The sequence below is a fragment of the Pan troglodytes genome, chromosome 1 (assembly GCF_028858775.2).
Source record: "Pan troglodytes isolate AG18354 chromosome 1, NHGRI_mPanTro3-v2.0_pri, whole genome shotgun sequence".
NCBI classification, from domain to species: Eukaryota; Metazoa; Chordata; class Mammalia; order Primates; family Hominidae; genus Pan; species Pan troglodytes.
This window is the reverse complement of record NC_072398.2, coordinates 97503621-97523216: the sequence shown is the minus strand read 5'-3', so window position 1 is coordinate 97523216 and position 19596 is coordinate 97503621. Positions and strand designations below refer to the sequence as shown.

Sequence of the window (19596 nt, the reverse complement as noted above, 5' to 3'; positions counted from 1 at the left end):
CACAGTTTCGCATGGCTTGGGAAAGCCTCAGGAAACTTACAATCATGGCATAAGGTGAAGGGGAAGCAAGCACCTTCTTCACAAGGTGACGAGAGAGAGAGCACATGCAGGGGGAACTGCTGTTTTTAAAACTATCAGATCTAGGCCAGGTGCGGTGTCTCATGCCTGTAATCCCAGCACTTTGGGAGGTCGAGGCGGGCAGATCACTTGAGGTCAAGAGTTGGAGACTAGGCTGGCCAATGTAGTGAAGCCCCATCTCTATTAAAAATACAAAAATTAGCTGGGCGTGATGGCTCATGCCTGTAGTCCCAGCTACTCTGGAGGCTGAGGCAAGAGAATTGCTTGAACCTGGGAGGCGGAGGTTTCAGTGAGTCGAGATTGTGCCACTGCACTCCAGCCTGGGTGACAGAGCCAGACTCCGTCTCAAAACAAACAAAAAACCCCATCAGATCTTGTGAGAACTCCCTCACTATCACGAGACCAGCATGGGGAAACCAGACCATGATCCAGTCACCTCCCACTGGGTCCCTCCCTCGACATGTGGGGACTACAATTTGAGATGAGATTTGAGTGGGGGCACAGAGCCAGACCATATCCCTGGACATGTGGCAGAGTTCACTGGTAATGATGGTGGTCCAAGTGGATAAGAGATTTTCTGAAAATGCGTCTGTGTCTGTTTTCATCGAGAATGTACATAATAATGATTTTTACGCTCCTTTCTTCTCTACTTCTGTTTTGGTGATAGGCAGTCGATGATGTGAAGAAAGGTTACATCAAAGCAGAAGAAAAGTCCTATCAATTACAGAAGCTATACGAACAAAGAAAAATGGTCATGGTAAGTTTATGTCCCCATAATCCCTTTATAAAATGTCCCTTCCTACCTTTAAAACCTATAGTCCTAGTCATTTTTGAAAGGATTACAACCTGGTTAGTGGCTTAACTAATTTTAAAAAAGGAGGGGAATAGGGACCTTGATGCAAAGTCCATTGTGTTTCTCTATTTAACACACAAAGATCTTGAATTACTGTGTATTGGTACGTAATTTTATTATTATTTTGGGGGGTGGGGTGGGGGAGGGACAGAGTCTTGCTCTGTTGCCCAGGCTGAAGTGCAGTGTCGCGATCTAGGCTCACTGCAACCTTTGCCTCCTGGGTTCAAGCGATTCTCCTGCCTCAGCTTCCTGAGTAGCTGGGACTACAGGCATGTGCCACCACACCCAGCTAATTTTTGTATTTGTAGTAGAGACAGGGTTTTGCCATGTTGGCCAGGCTGGTCTCGAACTCTTGACCTCAGGTGATCCACCTGCCTCGACCTCCCAAAGTGCTGGGATTACAGGACTGAGCCACTGAGCCTGGCCCATAATTTTATTATTAATAATAACTATTTTTTGGTTAAAAAGTGCTAAAACAAAAGTTGTGTAAAACATTACAATAGGATATAGATAAGATTGTATAAGACCTGATATTTAGCTTTTTAACATTAGGAATTATTTTAGTCATGATTTAGCAATAGCAAAATCATTTGTTTTTACAGTTTCCATTTCTGCAGTTGCTTAAACATTTATGCTCCGTAGTGCTCTTGGTTAGTATATCATCCTAGAATTGTGCTATTTGATTCAATAGCTACTAGACTCATGTAGGTATTTAAATATAAATTTAAATTCATTTAAATTAAATGCAATTTAAAATTCAGTTCTCTAGCTGCTCTAGCCACATTTCAATGCTAAGCAGCCATATGTGCACAGTGAATAGCTAGCATATTGGACTGTGCAGGTATAGAACATTTTCATCATCACTGAAAGTTTTGCCGAACAGGGCTGCCTAGAGTATTCCTTAAATGGCTTTAAATTCATTTTCAATTTGTATCTGCCATAGATACAGGGATGGAAATTGTCAAAAATAAAATTAGTAAAGAACACATAAAAATTTCTACTCATTATAACATTTTTAAATTTCTCTCTTGGCAGATTCACATGCAGTCGAAGTTTTTTCAATTATACATGCTTCTCAACTTACGATGGGGTTACATCCCAATAAACACATCTTAAGTTGAAAATATTAAATCAAAAATGCATTTAATACACCTAACCTACCAAACATTATAGCTTAGCCTAGCCTATCTTAAATGTGATCAGAACACATATTACCCTACAGTCAGGCAAAATCATCTAACACAAAGCCCAGTTTAGAATGAAGTTATTTAGACTGTTTTTTTTTTGAGACTGAGTCTTGCTGTGTCACCCAGGCTGGAGTGCAGCGGTGTGATCTCAGCTCACTGCAACCTCCGCCTCCTGGGCTCAAGCGATTCTCCTGCCTCAGCCTCTCGAGTAGCTGGGACTATAGGCACCCAACACCACGCTTGGCTAATTTTTGTATTTTTAGTAGAGATGGGGTTTCACCATGTTGGCCAGGCTGGTCTCGAACTCCAGACCTTGAGTGAACTGCTTGCCTCAGCCTCCCAAAGTGCTGGAATTACAGGCGTAAGCTACCGTGCCAGGCCTAAAGTTATTTAAAGTTTTGAACAAAAATTTGAGGTACTTGTAAAGACAGCAGAAAAGTTAAAAAAAAATTGAAGTACAATGTCTACTGCACACACATTGCTTTCACACCATCATAAAGTCAAAAAAGCATTAAGTTAACCATTGTAAGTTAGTGACCATCTGTATCATTTTCATTCTTTAGTAGTGATTCTGATAGGTCATTTGAATTCTTTTGTACCTTCTGTGTACTTTTCAGGAGAGAATATTGATTCATGAACATTAATTGGGTTGGAATAAGAATGCAAACAGCTGCGGGGCACGGTGGCTCACACCTGTAATCACAGCACTTTGGGAGGCTGAGGCAGGTGGATCACCTGAGGTCAGGAGTTCGAGACCAGCCTGGCCAACATGGTGAAACCCCATCTGTACTAAAAATGCAAAAAGTAGCTGGGCGTGGTAGCATGTGCCTGTAATCCCTGCTACTCAGGAGGCTGAGGCCAGAGAATCGCTTGAACCCGGGAGGCGGAGGTTGCAGTGAGCCGGGATTGCAACACTGCACTTCAGCCTGGAAAACACAGTGAGACTCCATCTCAACAACAACAACAACAACAAAAAATGCAAACCAGTCAGCCATTGAACTTAGCCTGTAATCTTATGTCTAGCTAAGTTAGTTATTTTAATCATTTATGTGATGAAAAGTAATAAATCTCTATACCTTAGAAAATTGCCGAAGATCAGGGAGCCACCTTACCAATGTTCTACGTATCAGCAGGCTGACATAGAAAATGCAAAATCTTTTAAATGTAATTAAATCTTGGCAGAATTTTGGTTAGGAGAATTTTGCTGTGTGTGAGACAGAATTTTAAAACACGACTTCCACCTGTTCTTTAAGATAATGGCATTGTCTTCTATATATTAATGCATGATTCTGACCAATACATTTGCATCTTTTTGGTGAAAAGGGCCAAATACTAACAGGCCATCAACTTCTGCAGTAATCCTTTGCCTTTGCTAAAGCCAACAGAGTTTTCTTGTTTCTGAAAAGTTAATAGAATCAAAATAATTTCATAAGGTCTTCTGATAATACCAGTGTGGAATACATACTGTTTCTTTGCATTTATAGTACTCCAAACACATTATCTTTCCATCTATGTATTCAACAAAACATATTTGTTGAGTACCAAGTACGTGCCAGGCACAGTGCAAGGTGTGAGAGAAATACATAGGTTTGCATTGTGCTGTGGCAAAATATAGAAAATCTGAATTTAATAAACACAGTAATCTATTATGAAGTCATTTTTAGACTTGTTTATATTTTGTAATCACCCAGGTAAAAACTCAAGTATAGTTGATAGACAGATATGTTTCCCCATGGTCTTTTGCCATTGTGTATAAAATATGCTTAAACATTTGTGGAATTAGATTGTCTTGAAAACCTAGTGCCAACATATTTTTGTGTACTAGCCACATGATATGATAGTCAGATTTTGAAGAAAGGCTCATCAAAGTTTGAATTTTATAACTATAATATGTATTCAAGTATCAGTGTTCAAAGGCATTAGCCTAGCCAATATTAGGTCATGGTCAATACACTGAAACTTCTCACATGGGCCTTCTGAGCCCATAGGCCCTGATGCCATTAACCATAGCAACTAAGTGTGGTGAACAGGCCTACGATTAGGCCAGGTCACTACAATTAGTAGTTGTCACATCACTGTGAGAACTGCAGCAACACAATGAACTTCTCAGTTTTAGTTTCTTTTCTGTAAAATGGGGATATTCCGATTATCAGCTATTAAGTAGAATCTTGACAAAATACACCAAGATTCTTGGAAGATAAATAAGCTTTGTGTAAGTTCCCCTGTCCTCCAAATCTTCAAATACAGAAGAGAGCTCATGTCTGTGCATTGTTTATAATACCCAGTGTGATCAAAAACATTTTTGTTTTTTACTTACTTACAAAGTTAGACTGAATCTCAAATTTGGATGGTTGAGAATATAATATACAAGAAACAATGTTTTCTCTTCTCTTCCTTCCTCCCTCCCTCCCTTTCTGTCTCCTCACACAAACAGTAGACATGTGTAAATTATGCTTTTCTTATGTTGAAGTGGCCTGATTTTGCCCTTGCTGAACAGATAAAGAGCTTTTGTGTTTCTCTACATAATTTGTATTGATTTCACACAAGGCAGCATGTATGTCAGTTTTTCTCAAAGTGTGGTCTCCAGTCTACTTACATGGAAGACACTTTTGAAGCTGCTTAAAATGCAGATTTCTAGACTCCACCCCACATTTACTAAGCCAGAATCTCTGGGGGTAGGACCTAGGGAACTTTATTTTTAAAAAGCACACTGGTGATTCTGGAACGTTAGGTGCTTCAGAATCACTACTCTGATTCTGGTTTTGGGAGAGTTGGCTCTTGAAGTTCCTCTCAGTCCCTTACTTCTATTTTGGACCTGGTTTGACCCTTAGCAGGTTGTTTGGGAGAACAGAGAGTTCTCTGGAGTGGACCTTGACCCATTCACCTAAAGTGTTCTGCTCTGTTAAACATTGAGTCTCTGCTTTAAAAACTGTCGGCCTGGCGCGGTGGCTCACGCCTATAATCCCAGCACTTTGGGAGGCCGAGGCGGGCAGATCATGAGGTCAGGAGATCGAAACCATCCTGGCTAACACGGTGAAACCTCGTCTCGACTAAAACTACAAAAAATTAGCCGGGCGTGGTGGCGGGCGCCTGTAGTCCCAGCTACTCAGGAGACTGGGGCAGGAGAATGGCGTGAACCCAGGAGGCGGAGCTTGCAGTGAGCCGCGATCGCGCCGCTGCACTCCAGCCTGGGCGACAGAGCGGAGTCTGTCTCAAATAAAAAAAAAACAACGAAAAACAAAAAAAACAAACTGCCCTATGTCTGTATTTATTTGTCTTGCTGAATATTGAACATTTATAAAATATCCTGTACTATACCTGTCCAATTCTGTGGCTTAAATGGGCCACTTTCTACATGATACATGAATAAAGGAAGATAATTCGGGATACATATTTAGTTACTCAAAACTTAAAGTGAAAACTAAGGGAACCTGTGTCCTTGGTGAGACAACAGAGTAAAGTCTCACTGGGAGACAGGGTGGTCAGAGAGACTCAGGTTGGGTAGTATTTATCAACTTTAAGTGGGAAGTCCCTGAAGGAGAATGGGCAGGATGATTTGGTGTTTTAAATACCAAATACCCTTTTAAATATCCTTATGTAAACATGCTTAAAAGCAAAAATTCAGCGAGGCGCGGTGGCTTACGCCTGTAATCCCAGCACTTTGGGAGGCCAAGGCAGGCAGATCACGAGGTCAGGAGTTCGAGACCAGCCTGGCCAGCATGGTGAAACCCCGTCTCTACTAAAAGTACAAAAAATTGCTGGGTGTGGGGGTGCACGCCTATAATCCCAGCTACTCAGGAGGCTGAGGCAGGAGAATTGCTTGAACCCGGGAGGCGGAGGTTGCAGTGAGCTGAGATCATGCCACTGCACTCCAGCCTGGGCAACAGAGTGAGACTCTGTCTCAAAAAAAAAAAAAAAAAAAATTCACCTGTTTTTACGAATTTTTGATTTATATAAAAAATTTTTTGTAACTCATTTTAGGTTTAGGGACACATGTAGGTTTGTTACATAGATAAACTGCATGTCATGGGAGTTTGGTGTACAGATTATTTTGTCACCCAGGTAGTAAGCATGATACTACCTGGGTGTTTTTTCTGATCCTCTCCTGTAAAATTTTAAATGTTTCTTCTTTGAGGCTTTGTGCAAGCCCAAGAATGTAGAGACTGCCCACTTAATGCTGATAAATACTGCCCAATCTGAGCTCTCTGAAAACCTTGTCTTCCAATGAGACTTTACCTTTATCAGCTCACCAAGGGCACAGGTGCCCTTAGTTTTCACTTGGGTTATTTTTAGAGCTTATGCCATTAAGAAGTCCCCTGAAGGTCTTTTGCTTTCAAGGACTACATTCTTGAATATGGAGGGATAAATTAGTCTTTTGATTCAGAGGGGACGGAGAGGGCATGTATTATGTGCCTGACTGGTCTAGGCACTTTATATGAAGTCTCATTTTCTCCTTATAACAACCCTGCAGGTATTATTCCTACTTTACAGAGAAGTGAAGTCTGAGAGATTAAGATTCTTACCTAAGATGACGTAGCTTCTCAGAAGTGGAACTAGAATTTGAAAATGTGATTTGAACCCATTTTTGTCAGGCTCCAGTGCATATATTTTTCCCTGCATCAGGGAAGACAGGATAGCAGCAATGTCTTTTATTTCCAGATGGCAGAAGAGAAGACCCCAGGTAGAATAACTTACTCAAGGTCACAAAGAGAGAGTTTAAGATACTCAGAGCTCCACGCTTCTTCTGATCTCTTTTCCCAAATCCCTGCCTTTGTCGGCATGCTTCTCTCTTTTTAAAAGATCTATTATAGTATAAGTCCCAATTAGAGATTGTGGCAGAAATATTTGTCAAAACAGTAGTGGTACCTCTCAACGAAGAGAACTCTCAACAGATGTGCTGTATGTAATCCTATTTTGTTAAAGGACATGAGTAGTACTAGTTTCAAGGGTCAACGACACCCACTGGCATTTACAGAGGTGTTAAGTGTCCTGGAGCAGAATTGCTGCTTATCGAGCATGTAAAGTTTCTGATGACTATGTTAGGAAGATGGCTTGGATTGAGTGCCAGAGGCCTGGTTGCTAGGGTGTTCTTTTTCTTTTAACATTTTATTGTATCTATATATACTTTTTTTTTTTTTTGAGATGGAGTCTCAGTCTGTTGCCCAGGCAGGCTGGAGAGCGGTGGCACAATCCCGGCTCACTGCAGCCTCCACCTTCCAGGTTCAAGCAATTCTTCTGCCTCAGCCTCTCATGTAGCTGGGATTACAGGTGCATGCCACTATGCCTGGCTAATTTTTGTATTTTTAGTAAAAATGGGGTTTCACCATGTTGGCCAGGCTGGTCTCGAACTCCTGACCTCAGGTGATCTGCCTGCCTTGGCCTCCCAAAGTGCTGGGATTACAGGCATGAGCCACCACACCCAGCTGTATAAATTTTTAAATACATAAAGAAGTTGGAAGAAAAATACAATTAATCCCCATGTATCCATTACCCAGCTTCGATAGCCTTCGACTTTCTGCCATTCATGTTGCCTCTATCTCACTCACATGCTTTTTTCCCCTCAGGAGATTTGTGTGTTTGTTTGTTTTACTGTTACTGACTTGAAGCTCACCCCAGGAATTTTTAAAAGTAATTTCCAGATACTTTAAAAGTTTTTTTTTAGCTGTCATTTATTAAATGCCTAATTATGGCTGAGTACTATGTTAAATATCTTTTTTATTTTTATTTCTTGTTTTGAGACAGGTCACTTATTTTGAGATTGCAGTGGTGCAGTCTCAGCCAGGCTGGAGTGCAGTGGTTCCATCATAGCCTTGACCTCCTGGGCTCAAGCAATCCTCCCACCTCACCCTCCCAAGTAGCTAGGACTACAGGTGCCCGGCAAATTTTTTTTTTTGTTTTTTTTTTTTTGTAGAGATGGGGTTTCACTATATTGCCTAGGCTGGTCTCTAACTCCTGGGTTCAAGTGATCCTCCCACCTCAGCCTCCCAAAGTGTTGGGATTACAAGTGTGAGCCACCATGCCCAGCCAAATACTCTGTATTTAATGCTCACAAATCACATTGTGGTTTAGATGTTATTATTATTTCCCATTTATGGAAGAGGAAACTGAGGCACCTGGGATTAAGTAATTTGCCTGCCTTAAAGTAGCTTGCGCAAGGTTGCACAGTTAGGAAGTAATGGAAGTAATGGGGCCAGGATTCAAGCCCAGGGTAGTCTGGGCCTCTTCCTCACTCCTCTGTGTTTCAGGCATTGCTGTTTATTATAACCCCAGAAGAGTTCTGTTCTATACCACCCACCCCTGTCATATTTACCAAAGTATAGGAGTCAGAGATTTATTTTGTTTATAGTGCCAATGGCAGGATTAAGCAGTATCCATGTTTATCACTGATCTAGGAAGGACAATAAAAAAGAGAAAGTGAAATAGAAGGTGGTATGTGCCTATAGTCCCAGCTACTCAGGAGGCTGAGGTAGGAGAATAGCGTGAACCCAGGAGGTGGAGCTTGCAGTAAGCCGAGATGTGCCACTGCACTCCGGCCTGGGTGACAGAGCCAGACTCTGTCTCAAAAAAAAAAAAAAGAGAAATATTTACTCCCTTTCTTAATTGTAAGGATAGATTAGATGCCCATCCCTTGATTACAATGAAAATAGAGGATCAGACTAAACAGAATTGTGAGACCCCTTCTAGCCCTGTGAGTCCTGGTTATAGTATATCTTCTGGTTTTCATCTGTGTATCTTTTTGTTTTTCTGGTTTTTTTTTTTTTTTTTTTTCCTTGAGACAGAGTCTTGCTCTGTCTCCCAGGCTGGAGTGCAGTGGCGCAATCTCAGCTCACTGCAACCTCTGCCTCCTGGGTTCAAGCGATTCTCCTGCCTCAGCCTTCCGAGTAGCTGGAATTACAGGCGTGTGCCACCACGCTTGGCTAATTTTTTGTATTTTTAGGTATTTGAGGCTGCAGTGAGACATGGTCATGCCACTGCACTCCATCGAGACGGGGTTTCACTGTGTTAGCCAGGATGGTCTTGATTTCCTGACCTTCTGATCCACCCGCCTCGGCCTCTCAAAGTGTTGGGATTACCGGCGTGAGCCACCGTGCCTGGCCTGTATCTTTTTGAAGTAGAGAAAGGAGGGTTAGAAGTATGAAGGTGTTGTTTCCTTACTTATGGCAAAAAAAAAAAAAAAGTAGAAGTTGAAAGTGGGATAAAGAATTGCTAGCCAGGCACGGTGGCTCATGCCTGTAACCCTTGCACTTTCGGTGGCTGAGGTGGGAGGATTAGTTGAGCCCAGGAGTTCAAGACCAGCGTGTGTAACATAGGGAGACCCTGTCTCTATAGAAAATCAAAAAATTAGCTGGGTATGGTGGTGTGTGCCTGTGGTCCCAGCTACTTGGGAGGCTGAGGCAGGAGGATCACTGGAGGCTAAGGTGGGAGGATTGCTTGAGCCCTGGAGGTTGAGGTTTCAGTGAGCCAAGATCATGCTACTGCACTCCAGCCTAAGTGACAGAGCAAGACCTGGTCTCAAAAAATAAAAAGAAAAGAATTGTCTCAGAGTCCTTTCCCAACTTAGAGATGGGTGTGAGACCAGAGGCCAGGTCTTCAGGTTGTTGGGTGAGAATACTCTTTGTTCTTTTTCTTGCACCACATCTCAATAGCTCTTTATTGTGTTTAATACCATAGTAACCCTGTTTCCTGTTTCTCCTTCCTTTTTTTTTTTTTTTTTTTTTAGTACCTCAACATGCTAAGGACTTGTGAGGGCTACAATGAAATCATCTTTCCCCACTGTGCCTGTGACTCCAGGAGGAAGGGGCACGTTATCACAGCCATCAGCATCACGCACTTTAAACTGCATGCCTGCACTGAAGAAGGACAGCTGGAGGTGAGTTTTCAGCATAGGGCTCTGGCTGCGAGGACTGGAGATACTTTGATGCTCACTTGCTTGTGACGTTTTAATTCCATTTTAGGAGGAAATGAAATCAAAACTGTATTTTGACTGGGGCAAATAAACAGGCATGGAATCCACACTGATCCTCAGCTTCATTGGCTGCTTCCACTGATTTGTATTCTTCTATCACAGTCCTTTCTCTGAAGCGATGCAGACATCCATTCATTTCTCTTCTGTCTCCTGGTTCAGAATCCCCTACCTCAGTTCCCCAGCACTCTGAAACACAGACTGTACCTTACTCCCTTGTCTTGGTTGTCCAGAACCAGGTAATTGCATTTGAATGGGATGAGATGCAGCGATGGGACACAGATGAAGAAGGGATGGCCTTCTGTTTCGAATATGCACGAGGAGAGAAGAAGCCCCGATGGGTTAAAATCTTCACGCCATATGTGAGTGCAATTTGGGGAAAGTAACTGGGACTTAGTTTGTTTTTTTGTTTTTTTTTCAGCTAAATGCATAAATGGAGAGAGAGATAGAGCTAGTAGTTGTCTTGAGATCCGAACCTCTTTGAATCCTGGAGCCCCCAGATTCATCCTGTTTTTGCTTTAGGCCTGACTGGAATTGGCAATTTCCTATCCCACTTGGCTCGTAGTTACCACTAGAAGGAGCTAGAGAATAGTGGATGAACCAGGCCTGGGTTTTATGGTACTTGTCAGGGTTTTTCTCTAGACTGAGTTTCGAAGATGGGATGACTGGGGACAGGAGTTCAAAGGCACAGTCCTGAGATGCCTGCTCTTGAGAAGTTAGTGAGTGTCACCACCTTTTTTTTCAGTTCAATTACATGCATGAGTGCTTCGAGAGGGTGTTCTGCGAGCTCAAGTGGAGAAAAGAGGTAATTCTGAACAGTCCTTGAATTGACCTTTTCATCTTTTTGTTTCTTTAAAATTTATAGGCCTGTGGCCAAATACCTGGGACCCTCACCTCCATCTCTGTCTTTCTAGGAATATTAGTTAGAGACTGATTATCTCATGTGAGCCAGGACATTCTTCCAGCAAGGTTGGCCTCTGGATGGTGAACGGGCTGTGCAAAAAAGCCCTGCTTCTTCCCTTGTCTAGAGGGTGGACATTGGCTACAGGCTCTTCCATCTCTCATGACTTCATGGACCCTCCTCTGCCAGTTTTTTAAATCAGATCACCCTCCATGTTGTTCCTGACCCACAGGGGAAGCTGTCCTCAGTTGTAGCCGTCTTGACTGGATGAGTCCTGGCAGTCTTTCTAGGCGAACCAAGAATGTTTGTGTGAGGGAAGGTGTTTGCTGTTGCTTTACTGCTGTCTGTATGTGCCAGTGCTGGAACAGAATTTGGAAGATTCTGAATAATTAGTTACTTATTCTCAAAGAAAATCTTTGAAAGAATCAGGAGGTCAAGTCAAGAACATGAAAATTTATATTCTTAGTACAGTAGAAAGAACACTGGGCTCTGGGAATTTTATCTGGGTTTTCTCCTGGCTTTTTTTTCCCTCTGTGTAATTTTGGGTAAATCAGCCTCCCTAGCTCTCAGTTTACTCTTCTGTGAAACAGGAAGACTGAACCACGTAATTAATATCCAAGGTCCCTTCCGGCTCTAAAAGGCTATGATTCTAGATGAGAAGTTATATCAAGAAAGATGTGGCCAATCAGATTGAGTCATCCAGGCATACCTTTTTAGCTTCTGTTTGAGGAGTTGTCTCCAGATAAGAGGAGATGTGGCTTCCCAATAACTCTTTTTTTTTTTTTCCTTTCAGAACATTTTCCAGATGGCGAGGTCACAGCAGAGAGATGTGGCCACCTAGCCTTTCCTTATCCCCTTCCCTTCCCTTCACCCCCATCCTCTTACTCCTTTCATGTCCCATTTCAGACAGAGTAACCATTAACAAAAAAGAAGAGAAAAAGTTAAAGTCGTTATATTCAAAAGCCCTAAACTAAATATTATTAATAACCCCCTCTGAATTTCATGTCTCTGGAATTGAGGTGGTAGTGAACAGCAGATCGGTCAGCACCAGAAGTCAACTGAGTTAAGGCAGGAAAAGAAATAAGCCCAACCAACTTGCCAAAGGTATCTTTGTCCTTTCACCTGGGCCTCATACCAACAGCCTCTCCTTGTACTATATTTTTAAAACTGGAACTATGAACTTCATCCATTTGCACTGTTCAGACATATATATGTATGTATGTAAAAATTATATATACACAAATTAGCTGCACGTATATACATATATATATTTCTTTTTAAATTTCATATTGATGGCAGTACCTTTTTTAGCTTGTGTTTTTACACACCTTTCACTAGAATCCATGACCTCCCTCGTGCTCTCTTTCTTTTGAAACAAACTTTAAAAAGGAAAAAAAAGCATTTTACAGGGAAAAATACCTCTCCTCATGAAGGACTTGAAAAGTTTACAACCTGCTTGGATTTTTGCCCCTTTTTTTGTATTGAGTATAGATTCCGGCTCATGGGTTGCCATAGAGTCTAGGAACAAGGAGTATAGTTTCTTTATCTTCCAAGAGGGTGTTGGGGAGGAGAAAGAGGTGTGTTTCTCAAGGTTAACAGGCTGTAGTTCTGCAGGGAGAGCCTGAAGTCCTGGTATGGTCTCTTGATTCCGTGACAATTTTTTTGATCCATCTATTTCTCTCACTCCTGGCTTTCTAGCCACATTCTGCACCTCCTTCCTGCTTTCCTAGAGCCTCGGTATGCTTTCCCTCAACCGACCCTGGCTCAGGAGGTTGATGCCATGGGAACCTGAACCTGAACCACTTCATGGTAGTAATTTCCTGTTTTCCTTGCCTTTTTTTTTTTTTTTTTTTCTGAGACAGGGTCTTACTCTGTCGCCCAGACTGGAATGTGGTGGCATGAACATAGCTCACTGTTACCTTGAATTCTGGGCTCAGGTGATCCTTCCGCCTCACCCTCCTGAGTAGCTGGGACTACAGGTGTGCACCACCACACCTGGCTAATTCTTCTTAAAATTTTTTTGTAGAGACAGGGTCTCACTATGTTGCCCAGGCTGGTCTCAAACTCCTGGCCTCAGGTGATCCTCTTGTTTCAGCCTCCCAAAGTGCTGGGATTACAGGCATGAGCCACTGTGTCCTTCCCTGCCTTTTTTGCAGCAGGGATAGTACTCAGGACCAGAGTTAAGCTGATACCTTAGGCACACAGGTTGGACTTACATAGAGGAAAGAAAGCAAGCAATGCCCTATGTACATGAGGTTTTACCTCCTCCATTCCTGACCAATAACCACCCATAACTACGGCATTCTCTGTGACTTCCTTAAACAGCAGTGATGGGAAGGGATCCAATAGTATCTTCAAGGCCTTGGGGAAACTTGCAGTGGGTCAGTGGTCTGTGCCAACCAAACCATAGCCCCATCCAAGCCAGCTGAGAACCTAGAAGGAGTAGTAGGAATATGGTTGATTAGATTGGATCTCCCAAGTTTTAATTGAAAGGAGACTGAAGGAAAACCTTTCTGCTTTCTGTCCGTTAAAGAGCTCCTCATCTGATCTTGCAGCTAGACCCTTTGAGACTTAAGAGCTGCATCGCAGGATCAGAAGCCAGGGCTAATTGGGGTAGGACAATATTCCCAGCCCCTAAGCTCTGTAGATAATGCATAAGAAGCACCAAGTCAGGCTCAGATGCAACTAAAACACATCTTTGAGCCTTTTCTTTTTCCCTTCTCCCCTTTCTAAACAAAAACCTTCCTAGGATGGCATCTTTTGCTCTAACTGGGAGACAGTCATAATTGGTTGTAGTCAATTCTACTAAGCAGTGTTGGGGTGGTTGGAAAGTCTCTTTTTTGTAATTTGTTTTTGCAAATCATTGTGAGGCCACTTTTTCTTTCTTTCTCTTTCTTTCTTTCGTTCTTTCTCTTTCTTTCTTTTGCTTTCCTTCTTTCATCTCTTTTTTGTAATTTGTTGTTGCAAATCATTGTGAGGCCACTTTTCTTTCCCCTTCCTTCCTTCCTTTTTTTCTGTTTTTTTTTTTTTTTTTTTTTCCAGAGTCTTGCTCTGTCGCCCAGGTTGGAGTGCAGTGGCACGATCTCGGCTCACTGCACCCTCTGCCTCTTGGGTTCAAGCGATTCTCCTGCCTCAGCCTCCCAAGTAGCTGGGATTACAGGCGTACACCACCACGCCCCACTAATTTTTTGTATTTTTGGTAGGGCGGGGTTTCACCATGATGGCCAGGTTGGTTTTGAACTCCTGACCTCAAGTAATCTGCCCACCTCGGCCTCCCAAAGTGCTAGGATTACAGGAGTGAGCCACTGCGCCTGGCCCACTTTTCTTTCTTTCTTTCTTATTTTGTTATGCTGGCAGCCATTTGCCCCTGCATGGTATGGGATCAAAGAGGACAGCCTTTCCTCCCTCACCTTCTCCAAATCTAGGTGAAATCACAGAGTACAAAACGTAAGAATGCTGAATGTGTAAAGTTGCAGAGGGATCCCTAATTTGAAGACTTTGACACAGAACTAACTTCTTTTGACTTAAATGAATTTAAAATGAGCCAAAGGACCCTGAAAAGAAGACATGTTGATTTCCCACTCCTAGATGCTAAAGAGACTTGGCACCAGCATTGTTCAAACTGTAAAAATAGCAATTTGCCCCTACTCGCTCAGAGTGGGACAGTAATGAGCAGAGCTGGGATTCCATGCGACAGCTTGAATGCTGACCTTCAGACATGAGACATAGGGATTTGGAGGCCCCTTAGAATGGGTAGATGGTGTTATGTTCCCTTTCTGGCATAGCATTCACTTGGTGCTTTGGAGATTAGGTGAGGGCCCTATAGGTAGTTGGCCTGTTGGCAGAATTTATTTAGGAACAGCCCTTCTTGAAAGTGTCCCAGTAACAAAGCACCCAGCTGCAGCAAGGAGGTGGGGAAGGAGGGCACCCCAAAGGACAGCGCCTTCTTCTCTTCCACCCATGCACGGCCTTGGGTGATGGAGGCGGGTTCCCTGTGGCTGCGTGGATCCCATAGGATCAAGCCCTTCTTTGCATGAAGCAGTGTTAGTTGTGACTCTTCTCTCTCCCCTTCCTCTGCACTTCCTTTCTGTAATCCCTACTGTTCTTCTTAGTCCCAGCTTCTGCCCAGGGAGGCTTCTACCCAGACTTCTTTTGCAATTTGTCCCTGGGAAGAGGGGGTCTCCCAGTGCCCCCAGCTTCATCCCAGCAGAACCAGCAGGATCCTCCTGGTCTCTCACTGGCCTTCCTCCACACTTGGTTTCTATCCTCAGGGGTAGAAGCTCAGAGCTTTTTATGGCCCAGGAGAAAATGTAGACCCTGAGAAACCTGTCCTTGCAGAAAGGTTCCCTTGGGCCATGCTTTGGGCCCTCTGCTCTTTATATGTTTATTCTATTCTCCATTTTTCCACCCCGTCCTTACCCTAGGCCTAAACACAGGTACAGATATGTGCGTGCTCAGGGCAGCTCCTAGGCCTGGACCGAGCTCTCAGGGAGGAATTAGATAAATATTCCAACATCCTCATGCCTGGCCCATTTAGTTTCATCCTTTAGTTACCCAGGCCAGTAGCTTTGGGTTATCCCTTCCTGTAGCTCCAAACCCAGCACTTGGAGCAGCAAAATAGGGCACTGACAGGAGATGAAACTCTCTCCTATCTCAGAATTTGCCAACTTCTGGGCTGGGCTCCTAGGAGGTAGTTTTCTTGAAGGGGACTGCATCCTAGTTGACCTGAATTTTCCAGACCAGGAGGGACTGCTGTGCTCTCCCTTCTCGCCATCATACTGTTTTGCTAGATTCATTCAGCAGTAGAAGCTCTTTGATCTGTTGACCCCAGCATACTGCTGTTTCTTCACCAGCTTCATTGTGTCACAGTAGCTTCCTTTGGGAGGATGATGTGATAGAACACTCAGAGAGAGGGAGGGAGAAGAGAGATAGTGGGTATGCTTCTCTAGCTCCCCATCTTCCAGGTCCACCTCTTGACTTCCTGTTCCCCTAAACCTGAGCACATCACGCCAGGCCTCTTTGCTGCCAGGACAGCATCAGCTCACTCCTCAGCAATAATCTAGGGTATGTGGGAAGGTCAGGGCTGTGGTAAGGAATAGAATCAAAGAGGGGAGTGATACGGGGTGGGGGCACTTGGCCGCCTGCTAAACTTGGACATTAATTTTATATCATGACCCCCTTTTAAGCCAGTGAGCTGGGCTTCAGTTTTTCCCAGGCCATGCACATTTAATTTATTTCAGAGAAACTCTAATTGTATTTTCACTGCAGTATCTTGTATTTTTTATTTGTGATTTAAGAAATGTGAAGAGAAAATACACAGACACAATAATGGTTAACAGTGTTTCTTTCATTCCTTGTTCTAGAGCTAACCACTCTAAAATTGTTTGGTAATGTCACTTAGTGTAATTAATTGTAACATATTCTTTTAAATAAATTGATTTATTGATCAAACACTTCTTTGGTTTCCTAGACTACAAATCCTTTGGGTTGTGTGGGAAGAAGTGAACAGGGACCTTTGAGATTTGAGTCAGAGTGGTCAGTCTGAAAAGAAGAAACATCTAACCAGTTTTCCCAGGTAACTAGTGTGGCAGTTTTTTGAGTGCAGGGAATGGAGAAGGGTGAGGAAAGAAGCCACAGGAGGCCCTTGGTTTGCAGTTCTCTTCCCAGTGGCTCCTTTGAAAATTCCTTCTTCTCCTTCAGATCTCAGAGAGGTGATTGAGCTTACCCCTCCCATCTGCAAGCTTGCACAAAAATCCTTTGAAGATTCACAGGATTCCTTTCTCTGCCATGCAGATAGAGCCTGGCAGAGCCTTTGGTACAGATCTTAGCAATGGACCCTCCTCTCCACCCCCAGCAACAGGTATATACTTTTTCAGGTAAATCGGGAAGGTTTTTCTCTTTGGGATCTGGACTGAAAGGAACACATTATGACTATTGAACTGTCCAGCACAAAACTACGCACTGTGGGTAGCCTTACTCTCCCCTGCTCCCACACTCCTGAGAAGAAGGGTGGTCCTACTGCCTTTTGCTTTTACAGAGGCATCTGAGGGGCTGGGGCCTAATTACCTTCTCTCAAGAGTACCTGTTCCTCTCTGCACATTTGTTTATGAGCTGACTCTGGTCTGAAAAGCTCAGCATTTGTGGTGGGTGAGACATTTTAATTTTTTTATAAAGCTTCATTTATTATTATTTTTACAACTTCCGATCACACGCTTTTGTTCCCTAACTGATGACCATAAGACCAAGGACCATTGTGGCACTTTGTTTGGCAGTTTGGGAAGAGACATTGTTCAGGGGCTCATTCATTCACCCACCCATTAGCTTTGGATATTTAAAATCTAAGAAACACTACTGTGCTAATGGAGGGGGGAAGTGTTACCTTTCCTAAGCAAAGAATCCATAAAGAAGAAGAAAGTGGAATTCCAGAATTAGAGTTACAGTGGTTAAAGTCAAACATTTATTAGGTATCTGCTGTTGGGGGTGGGGTGGGGAGATTGTTTGAGATACTGCAACAGACACAAAAGCAAAGAAAGAAACATTTCTGCCAGCTTACAGGCTCACAGAAGAATGAGACACTTACGCATGGCCATGATACACAGCAGTGAAAGGTTTAAGTGCCATAAGGACTAGAAAAGGAAGGAGAAAGACCTGTGGATGAGGGCCGTTAAGATTTTCATGAAGAAAGTAGTGTTTAAGGTGAACTGTTTTAGTGTGAGAAGGATTTCAACAAGAAGGCATTCAACAAACATTTATTGAGCCATTATGTGCCAGACACTGTAGTAACTGGGAATGAAAAGACATGGGAGAAAAGGGACCAAACTTGCCTAGAGAACAATGCATAGTTCTATTTGGGTATGTGTAGGAATGAAGTGGAAAGTAAGGCTTCGAAGAGCCTTGAATGCCAGGCTGAGGTGTTCTATGAAAAACAACAAAAAAACAGCAGCAGAGAAGTTTTATTTTTTATTAGCTGCAGTTTAGAAAGATTGATGCTTCAGAACATAGACAGAAGGACCAATTAGGAAATTGCTATGATTACTCAGTTAATAAGTGTAGGCAGTGATAATTGAAAAGAGGGAAATGATATGAGAAAGTTTGTGGAAGTGAAATCTTCAATGATTTAATACCATTGAGTTTATGCGAAAGTACTAAAAACTCTTGAGGTTTTCTGTCTATGTGACTAGAAAATAGAAATATATGAGTCAGGACTTTATGGGAGAAAGTTTTAGCATTGGCCCTATGATGATGTAGATACGGATGGGAAATCCAGTATAGATGTCCAACAGTCATTTCTTATTTACTAAGCAATGTCTAATATTGGGGGCACTGTTTAGGGTGACCAGGATACAGTGCTGGATAAAGCAGACTGGGTAGTAAATGTTGGTGAATTAACTTTTAAAAGATGACTCTTGGCTTCTTGGGAGAACAAATTGTAGGAGAGCAGGAAAAGAAACATGGAGACAGATGAGAGCAATGTGACGTGGACAGTGTTGATGGCTGTGGAGATGCAGAGACATGAGTAAGTAAATCAGCTGAATACTTTAGAGGTAGACTTAGTAGGGCTTTGCAGTTGGATTGGGGAGGAGACATGAGAGAAAGGGTGTAATCCAAGTTTTGGCTTGAGTAGGTACCTAGTGGTGCTGCTTACTAATGATGAAGACTGAGGGTGGGGTAGCAGCCTAGAAGCACATGTTCTATGAAGTCAAAGAAGACACCTGTGTGATCCTGAGCCTGCCCTAAAGCAGCTCACAGAGAAGAATCTAGGAAGTGGAGGGACTTAGGGCTTATGCAGTCCACCCTCTACCTGAAGGACTCACTCCTAAGCCTGCTTGCTACTTCTTGGGATCTTTGCCTCAGGTCAAAGAACAGGTAAGAAGAGAACATCATGGGCTTTGGAATCTGACAAACTGGGTTCAACTCCTACAGCCATGCCTTACTGGGCTTTGTGACTCCAGGGAAGTTAGTTAACCTTCCAAGCCTCCTTTTCCCATCTATAAAATTATATCCTACCTAGGCTGGGTGTGGTGGCTCATGCCTGTAATCTGAGCACTTTGGGAGGCCAAGGCGGGAGGTTTGCTTGAGCCCAGGGGTTTGAGACCAGCCTGGGCAACATAGCAAGACCCTGTCTACAAAAAAAAAACACCATTTTTAAAAATGAGCTGGGCGTGGTGGTGCAGCCGCTTATAGTCCTAACTACTTGGGAGGCTGAGACAGGAGGATCCCCTGAACCAGGAGTTCAAGGTTGCAGTGAGCTATGATCTCACCATCACACTCCAGCTTGAGTGACAGAGTGAGACCCTGTCTCAAAGTAAATAAGTAAAATAAATAAACTATAGCCTGCCTCACAAGGTTGTTAGGAGGTAAAATGAGGAAATGCACAATAAGGACTTGGAACAGAATCACATATGGAGCAGTGGTTAGTAAATGGTGGTGTCACAACTGGCTCCCAGTATCCACACTGGCCTCTGTGCAGAAATGGAGGTCCAGATGTGAGACTGCAAGTCCTCAGCCTTCAGAGGGACAGAGCTGGATACAGGGGAGAGCCCCCGACAGGGGAGATCTCCTTGTGCCGAACTCTGCAGGACATTCCAGTATTAAGCCCCAAAGAAGGGCTGAA

General features: G+C 43.1%; 1 protein-coding gene across 4 annotated transcripts in view; it reads left to right on the top strand.

Annotated features, from left to right (window-relative positions):
- SNX27 (sorting nexin 27) overlaps window positions 1-16435 on the top strand; it is an 88992-nt gene extending 72557 nt beyond the window's left edge. For 3 of the 4 annotated variants that reach the window (XM_003949545.6, XM_054686472.2, XM_009431463.5), the window contains 5 exons: window positions 746-835; window positions 9839-9988; window positions 10315-10443; window positions 10827-10886; window positions 11776-16435. In XM_003949545.6, coding sequence (XP_003949594.1) covers window positions 746-835; window positions 9839-9988; window positions 10315-10443; window positions 10827-10886; window positions 11776-11823 — 477 coding nt within the window. In that variant the 3' untranslated portion in view covers window positions 11824-16435. Of the gene's footprint in view, window positions 1-745; window positions 836-9838; window positions 9989-10314; window positions 10444-10826; window positions 10887-10995 lie in introns of all 4 variants that reach the window. The other variant, XM_001172517.8, reaches the window with a different exon arrangement.
- Window positions 16436-19596: the final 3161 nt, after the last annotated feature.